This window comes from Dasypus novemcinctus, chromosome 6 (genome assembly GCF_030445035.2).
Source record: "Dasypus novemcinctus isolate mDasNov1 chromosome 6, mDasNov1.1.hap2, whole genome shotgun sequence".
Taxonomy (NCBI): domain Eukaryota; kingdom Metazoa; phylum Chordata; class Mammalia; order Cingulata; family Dasypodidae; genus Dasypus; species Dasypus novemcinctus.
In genome coordinates, this window is record NC_080678.1 from 3,578,781 (window position 1) to 3,588,163 (window position 9,383).

The 9,383-nt window shown below is 44.3% G+C and overlaps 1 protein-coding gene across 1 annotated transcript; it reads right to left on the reverse strand.

The window, feature by feature from the left end:
- Positions 1-7,768: 7,768 nt before the first annotated feature.
- On the reverse strand, positions 7,769-8,701 carry LOC101424156 (olfactory receptor 13A1-like). The gene has a single exon (XM_004458809.1). The coding sequence runs from the start codon at positions 8,699-8,701 to the stop codon at positions 7,769-7,771; it is 933 nt and encodes a 310-aa protein (XP_004458866.1).
- Between the last annotated feature and the right edge of the window lie 682 nt (positions 8,702-9,383).

A 9,383-nucleotide genomic window follows, 5' to 3' on the forward strand; every position in this document is an offset into this window, starting at 1 on the left:
ATATTTTGATAATCTCTTTATTTTTTTAAAAGATGTATTTATTTATTTCTCTGCCCCTCCCCCCCCCCAGTTGTCTGTTCTCTGTGTCTATTTGCTGCATCTCCTTTGTCCGCTTCTGTTGTCAGTGGCACGGGAATCTATGTTTCTTTTTTGTTGTGTCATCTTGTTGTGTTAGCTCTCCGTGCATGCGGCACCATTCCTGGGAAGGCTGCACTTTCTTTCACGCTGGGCGGCTCTCCTTACGGGGCACACTCCTTGCGTGTGGGGCTCCCCTATGCCGGGGACACCCCTGCGTGGCAGGGCACTCCTTGTGTGCATCAGCACTGCACATGGGTCAGCTCCACATGGGTAAAGGAGGCCCAGGATTTGAACCGCAGACCTCCCATGTGGTAGACGGACGCCCTAACCACTGGGCCAAGTCCGCCGCCATGATAATGCTCTTTAATCATTAGTTTAAAATGTTTAACAACAAAGCAATGCATTGTATAAGAATGAGGTATGAGAGTCATGTATGATGTTAGATATGTTTGTTTTGTAAGTCCGCAACTATTACTATTCACTTACTGTTTATGTAAGTTTATGTGTGAGTACTATACATCTATAAATTTTTTAAAAATTAAAAAAATTAAGGGAAAAAAATAAAAGCTCACTGTACATTGACCTGACATCAGGTTCTTCAGCCAAAACCATACCTGCCCTACCTGGCCTCTTCCAGTCCAGGCAGCTCCCAGAGTATGAGAGGGTTGGATCATGGGCATGCAGGGCTGCTGTCTACATAGCTGGATCTGGCCACAGGCAAGAGCTCATCTCAAGGCTTCAACCTCATCCTCGAAGCTAATCTGTTTACTGATGGTCAGGCAGTGCCAAAGGCTGTGGCTGCAGTGAAAAAAGGCACCGACCCAGCTACATAAATCCTTGGGATCTCCTGCCAATGCACCCACTCACCCCATGACAATTGGTAGACAGGTCTCCTGGAGCTCCTCTTGGAGCTGACAGTTGCTGAGTCTGTTCCAGTTTGATGACATGGGCTAATAGAGGAGGACTAGACAGGAATTTTCAGGAGGCTGCTTTATGGGATTTGTCATGTTCTCCTTGTGATGAGCTGGGTTATGGGTTTGGGAGGAAGTTCTCAGAGGTAAATTGCTCTTCTCATCACATTCCATCAGCAGTATATGTTCTCAATGCAACTTACCATTAAAGATGTCAACTTGATAAGATGAGATTTTTTCATTACTTGAGTATGGACCAAGCATCAAACTGACCTGCCCTTGAGGGAAGGGACAGATAAGGTGTCATGAGTCCAAGGAGTGGCAAGGGTCAATGTGCATAGACTCAGTTCCAGTCCCCAGCACTTCAGGAGAGTCAAACCCAGGTCTAGGCCAGGCAACCCTGAACTCATCACAAACTTCAGAGGTGAAACACATGGAGCCAGTTTCAGTGCTGCCAGCCTGGTTGACAGTACAGTGAGCCCATTGCATCTGCTTGCTTCATCTGGAGGAATAAAAGGTTTCACAAATGACCAATAAGAAATCTGCTGTTGGTCTTCTCTTTTTTATTTTTATTTTTAAAGAAGCTCTATATTACATAAATGTTACCTCAAAAGTATAGGGCATTCCCATACATCCCACCCTCTCCCATTCAGGGTGCCAAAGTACTGAGTTCATCTGTTCTGTGTATAGTGTATAGGAATCTCTAGAGCCCTCAGGAACCCCACTCTTTGGCAAACTGTATACTGTGGCAGTCAATGAGATCCTGTTGAGGCATGCATAAGCATAACCCCTGGAATAACCTCCCAAATCACTTTGAAATCTATTAACCATAAAAACTTATTAGTATTTAATATTTCCCCTTTTGGTTAAGGTCTTTTTCCAGATTCATCAGTAGTCAGTGCTTGGTAATATTTACCTCAGTGCCAGGGAGGCTCAACCCTGGGAGACATATCCCATGCCCAGTGGAAGGTAGTGCATTTGTAAGCTGAGTTTGACTTAGAGAGAAGCCACATTTGAGAAACAAAGAGGCTTTCAGGAGGTAATGATTTGGTCATATATAACACTAGGCTAAGTTTCAGTTTCACAAGAAAAGGTTCATAAGTACAACCACCAATATCAAGGTCCTGGCATAATGGTCTGTACTTTGCTAAGCACTGATCATGTACTCAAGGGATTCTTACTGCTCTGTTAGAGAATGCAGCAGGACATCCCAACATATCCTGGGTATGCTCTTATAACATACCCAAGATATGGAAATAAGAAAAATATATAGTCAAGGAAAACCAAGAAATTTTCTTAGAAACCACCTTCAGAATTCATGACATGCAAACACTTCATAACAAAACAACCAAACAGAGGGCAATTAATAATTTCAGTGAGTCCTAAATTTACAAAAGAAATAGCCACTGGTTTCCTATAAAATTCAGAATTCCTGGTATTCTTCCACTCAATCATAGTCAATGTATATTTATAAGGTCTCTCAAAATTTTTGAAGTTCCACAGGATAGTTAATGCAATGAAATTTCAACAACTCCAGAATTCATTTAATTATTACAATTTATTTAGTTGAATTATAATCTTCACCTACACCTATATTTCTTGACTGAACTCTCAACTTTTCTAAGAGATTATGTTGACTTATGAAAATAATCTGAGGTGAAGAATGCTGCCACTCTAATTTCAAAATTATTCATGATTTATATCCTATAAGTATATTATTTATACCCTCATTAGCCATAGCAACTTGTCAATGAAAATTTGCTGAGTACCTAGTAAATGCATATATTTGACCAATGTCTGGGCAGGTCCTTATGAAGTGCAACGTTGTCTTTCCCCACACAGTTGGTATTGTCCAGGCTCAATCCACAGAGCCAGGCTCAGCTCGAGGCTGCCTTGCCCAAGGACAGCTAGCATAGCACACAGACTGTGGGAACATTGCTCAGCCTGCAGAGAGGAGACCAGCAGCAGGGATCTGGTTCCAGGAAGGAGATGAGCTGCACGATGGCAGGAAGAGGCAGGAATGTTCTCTTGGGAAGCAACAAATACAAGGCAGGGAGGGTCAGAAAACTAGGGATCCTGCCTATGTCTCCCCTTCTTTCCCTTGCAGCTGAGGCCTGTTCTTGCATTTAGTTCCTTTGAGTATGGAAGAAGCTGAACCAAGGAAAGAGCAGTGGGGGCACCATGTGAGGTCAAGGCATTGTGGGGGGAGGAAATCAGGGCCTGGGGTTCTCATGAAGGTTACACCCAAAGGGGGGGCATTAACACCCCAAAGGAGACCATCTGAGAAGGGAGATGGAGCAGGAGGCAGGGAGCTCTCTCATGATAGCCCAGCATCTGGCTGTCCTCTGCCCCCTTACACTAGGCAGGTCCAGGAAGGAAGGAAGGCCATGGAAAGCAGGCATTTCCTGCCTGGGCTCTGTTTCAGAATTTATTTCTGCCTCAGATGTTCCTTCACGGTCTTCCCACATGATTCCACGCACAAAAGGTACTTGGGAACTAGAATGAGGAGATGAGGAGGGAGGCTGGAAGGCAGGGGATCAGCAAGATCTGCCTGTCCCACCACACTGACATGAGGATGCAGACAAACTCACCAGAGAACCAAAGACCAAACAAGCCACCATGCACAGGTCACAGAACTCAGAACTCAGGTTCTTCCATCTAGAAGAAGGCAAAGACAATGCTCTTTCTCATTCACATTCACTAGGTCTCTATCAAGATGGGTATCCAGCTCTATTTCAGGTGTTAGCCTCACAACATGAACATACAATAGTATTTCCCAAAGTGCCCACACAGACTCAGTGCCCTCAGTGTCCAGCCACCTGGGAAGGCTCAGAACTGTGCACCTGGCAGATCCCACCACAAAGATCCTCATTCACAAGATGGAGAACGGGACCTGAGATGATCTGAAAACAGGCAATTAAATATTAGGAGGCCACCTGGTATCCCTCACAAGGAGGAAAGTGTTCAGTATGGATCTGGTCAAATTATATTCATAATACACAAATTTGGAAATAATACAACTGTCTGAAAAGGTATGAATGGATAAATAAAATATGTTGTCATTAAACAGTGGAAAAGTAAAAAATGAACATGATTAAGTTAATGAAATGTTCAACAAGGTGAATGAGTCTTAAAACTATGTGAAAGAAGTCTTATGTCCTCTACAATTCCATTATTATGTTGTTCAAAAATATGTAAAATTGATCAATGGTGGAAAAAATATGAATGGTGATGACTTTGAGAAGGAACAAGAAGAAATTCAGGGATGGAAGTTAAGTACTATATCCTGATAAGGATTTGGTTTACACAGCTGTATTTATTTTTTTTACTTGTATTTTATTTATTCATGTTTTAAAAATATTACATTCAAAAAATATGAGGTCCCATTCACCTCCACCGCCCCCACCCCACCACTCCCCCGACAGTAACACTCTCCCCCATCATCATGACACATCCATTGCATCTGGTGAGTACATCTCTGGGCATCGCTGCACCCCATGGCCTGTGGTCCACACCATAGCCCACACTCTCCCACGTTCCATCCAGTGGACCATGGGAGGACATACAATGTCCAGCAATTGTCCCTACAGCACCACTCAGGACAACTCCAAGTCCCGAAAATGCCTCCACATCTCATATCTTCCTCCCATTCCCCACACCCAGCAGCCACCATGGCCACTTTTTCCACACCAATGCCACATTTTCTCGATTACTAACCACAATAGTTCATGAATAGAATATCATTAAGTCCACTCTAATCCTTACTGTATTCCTCCTTCCTGTGGACCTTGGCTTGGTTGTGTCCATTCCACATCTATGTCAAGAGGGGGTTTAGATTCCACATGGATACTGGATGTAATCCTCCTGCTTCCAGTTGTAGGCACTCTAGACTCCATGGTGAGGTGGTTGACATTCTTCAACTCCATGTTAGCTGAGTGGGGTAAGTCCAATAAATCAGAGTGTAGGAGCTGAAGTCTGTTGAGGCTCAGGGCCTGGCTATCATATTGTCAGTCCAGAGATTCAAATCCCCTAGATATATCTTAAGCCCCAGCACCAACTACAATTCCAGTAAAGTAGCATGAAAGGCTTGTGAAAAGAGATCCCATCTGAGTCCAGCTCCATCAAGCAGAAACACCAGTTCCAAAGAAGGGCCAACTGACACGGCAGCGAACTCTATCTGCCATGACCATAGAACCTGTGGGTCTCTTTAGCCCCCAAAAGAACCAATACCTGGGGTTGTATCTACTTTATCTGTCTCTGAGACCTTTCTCAGGTGTGCATAAGGGCAATCCTTCTGACAACCTCCAGACTCTTTTTTAGAGACTCATAGCCATATAAACTCATTTGTACTTTCCATTTCCCCCTTACTTTAGGTCAAACAGCATTTTTAACTCTTGTTATTATATGTAGACAGGGATATTCTGCTGGTCTGTGTTGAACCTTCAATTCAAGGTCATTTTCTAGTTACATCATCAGCTGGTACTTGGTCCCTCGGTGCCAGGGAGGCTCATCCCTGGGTGTCATGTCCCACGCTGGGGGGAAGGCATTGCAGTTACATGCTGAGTTTGGCTTCGAGACTGGCCACATTTGTGTAACACGGAGGCTGTCAGGAGGGAACTCTTAGGCACAGTGCTGCTCTAGGCCTTTACACAGCTGTATTTAACAACTATAGAAATGATCCCTGAAAGTATAGTCTTACACAGCTGTATTTAGTTGTCAAAACTCAGAAAATGTGCACCTTTATGCATTTCTTTGAAAATTTTACCTCAAAAGGAAAAAAAAATAGAAATAGATAAAGATATCTTATTATAGATATACACAGTGAAGTATTTAAGGAGAAGCATAAAAGATTTGCAACTTTTTTGAAATCCATAAAGGCAAGATGAACTGATAAATGAATAAATAATAAAACAAGTGTAGGAACAAATAATGGTGGAACTTAGGTATTGAGACCACATGTGTTCACTGTAAAATTCTTTCAACTTTGTATAGGCTTGAAACTTTCATGATAAAATGTTGTGTAGTTTATAATTCTGAATAAAGGATGGAAAACAGAATTAGAGATGTCAATAATTGAAGAATATGAGGTGGAAGGGGTCACATTATCCAGCAAGGACCCCTTGGCATCTTGGGGTGAGTGTTAGAGATGGCAGAAGTGTCAAATATGAGAGGTGTTAAAAATAAATCAAAAGGATTAGAGGAAGAAGTTATGAGAGGAGATCAAGACATTTTCAGTAATTGTGACTCAAAAATAGGTGAGATTGAGGGAAGTGAAGATTGTCCATATACAGAGAAAAGGTGGCATTGGAGTGGAGTGAGAAAAGTGGACATGGTGGCTGATATGGGTATGGGGAATAGCAGGAAGAGATGAGATGTGGAGGCGCCTTTGGGACTTAGAGTTGCCCTGGATGGTGCTGCAGGGGCAATCACCGGACATTGTAAATCCTCCCAGGGCCCACTGGATGGAATGTGGGAGAGTATGGGCCATGATGTGGACCATTGGCCATGAGATGCAGAGATTCCCAGAGATGTACTTACCAAATGCAATGGATGTATCATAATGATGGGAGTGAGTGTTGCTGGGGGGGGGGGGGGAATGGTGGGGTGGGGGTGGTGGGGTTGAATGGGACCTCATATTGTTTTTTTAATGTAATATTTTTACAAATTCAATAAAAAAAATAAAATAAAATAAAATAACATTATTAGGAGCAGATGTGAAAAAAAAAAAAAAAAAGATTGTCCATATAGACTGCTGAAGGCATCCCTGGAAAATTTCCCAGTACTATGCTAGCTAGGCAGTTTATTGAAGGGTTTGGGGCCTAGAGGTGAGGAATGGACTTCAGGTGTAAATTTGAGTTTCACTGGCAAATACTAAGGGTGAATGTAGATGTGGACATGGATGAAATTGTTAGAAGAGACTCCAAGCTGAAGCAGTGAGGATACAAACATTTGGAGGCAAGAATCAGAGGAGAAAACTAATAATAATTAATAACATGGAAATAAAATGACACTGTGGAGGAACTGACCTCATAAAACTATATGTTGAAGACCTTTTGTTCAAACTAAAGGTCCAATATACCCTCTCTTCTGCAATGACAAAGTTTCTTGATTAAAGACAGATGGTGCTTATTTGTGAAAGGAAAATTGGACAAAAATAAAACTCCTTTCTACAGGTCTCTGACAAGAAAGACTACCTAATGTCCCTGTCATCTTCTCCATGGTACCATGGACATGGTTAGGAGAAGTTTGTTACTTCCCAAATTTACACCAAGAAGAGGTGGATGGGAGAATCAGGGTCCAGTTGAGGTTCTCCAAATTGAGATATCAAGAAAACCCATGAAAATATGCACCAAGCAATGAACATAATGGGCATCAGTACAGAACCAGAACCACACTATGAAAAAGAAAGTGACCAGCAGCTCCTGCATGGGAAGGGTACAGCCCTGGTATTCATGTGGAGGTGAAAACAGCAGAGGGACAATGCAGAGGGAATACAGGACTTGGCCTCCTGTTGTTCCTCCTGGCTACTCACTCTCCCTGTGGTCCACCGCCCTCCCCCCCCCCCCCCCCCCCCCCCCCCGCCACTTACTGCTCCCCTGAAGCACTGACAGCATCCACAGTTAGATAATGGAAAGTTGAAAGTTCCACATAGAAAGTTCCCACAGGGAGAGCACATTGTTTCTAGATCTATCACATGAACAACCTTCTCTTCTCTTTGGATACTCAAACTCATTTTTTTGAAATATGTTAACTACAAAATTACCCTTGGCCATTTCGTTTCATTTACAGAATGTAGGAAACACCCGCCTGAGGGCGACTTTTACGTCTTTGTTGCGCAGAGTGTAGATGAGTGGGTTCAGGGTGGGACTGACTGCCGTGTACATGACGGCGACCACTTTTCCATTTTCCAAGGAGGACCCAGACCCTGGGAGGATGTAAGTGTAGATGACAGTGGAGTAGTACACACAGACAACCAGGAGGTGGGAAGAACAGGTGGAGAAGGCCCTTCGTTTGCCCTCAGCTGAGCGGATGCGTAGGATGCTGGCTATTATAAAGGCATAGGACAACATGGTGAGAAGGAAGTTGATCACCCCAAAGAAAACATCTGCAATGACAATCATGATGTTATTCAGCTTTGTTGAGCTACAGGCAAGCTGCAGCAGTGTGGGGATTTCACAAAGGAAATGAGGGATATGATTTGGGCCACAGAATGTTAGCCTTGCCATCAGGCCAGTGTGGACAGAGGAGTCAAACCCACTGACCACCCACACACTTCCTGCCAGCAGGACACAGAGGGACCTGCTCATCAGTGTGTGATAGTGCAGGGGCTGACAGATGGCCACATAGCGGTCATAAGCCATTAGCGTGAGCAAGAGCAGCTCTGCCCCCAGGATCCATGTCAGGAAGAAGAGCTGGGTCAAGCAACCTTCATAAGAGATGGTGCTGCCCTTGCCCAGCAGGTTCTCCAGCAACTTGGGGAGAATTGTGGATGTGCAGACAATGTCCAAGATAGCCAGGTTGCTAAGAAAGAAGTACATTGGGGTGTGGAGGGCAGGATTCAGGCAGATGGCCATGAGGATGAGACCATTCCCTGCAAGAGCAGTCTGATAAAGGAGGAAGAAGAGAATGATGAAGAAACTGTGGAGCCGGGGATTTTCTGAGAATCCCTGCAGGACAAATTCTACCACGTCTGAGTGGTTGTTTGCTGCCATAGGGTGGGTGATGCTCTCTGAAGTGTCCTGGGAGTCACTAGTGCCTGGGAGAAGGAGGCCCAAGGGCCATGTGGATGACGTGTCCTCTCCACATGCCAGTCCTTCTAAGATCCTACAGGAATGTTTCTTATGGTTCCATTGTCCTAGAAAACATGGCTAAGATGTTAAGGAGGTCCGTACACTAAGGAGACGAGAATTAACTCTCCTCCCTGGATCCTGCCCAATCCCTCTAACCCCTGCCAGCCCTCAGAACATCCTCCCCATAACAGCTTCTCTTCCTGTTGGTGACCAAGGAAGCCTTGCTCTGTAGTTTATTAGAAAGTGCAGTGTGATTTTACTTTATTGACTTAATTGTGTATATTTCCTACATTACCCTGACTTGTAGAAATCACTAGGAAATGGATCATGGACCTTGGAAACACACCCAGCATCCCCACCCAGCCTTGTCCAGTCCAGGCTGCTCCCCAGAGAATGTGGGGGACTGGATCATGGTCAACCAGGGCTGCTGTCTCAGAAGTTGGATCTGGATCCTGCAGGGTCACAACTCCAGGCTCTAACCCCTTCCAGGTTCTCCTGGGCTAAGTGGGGAGCTTATCTTTTCAGTGAGTGCCAGGCTGTGCCAAAGACTGTGGGTGCAGTGAAGAAAGGGGCAGAGGCAGCCTCAGCACAGCCAGGAACCTCC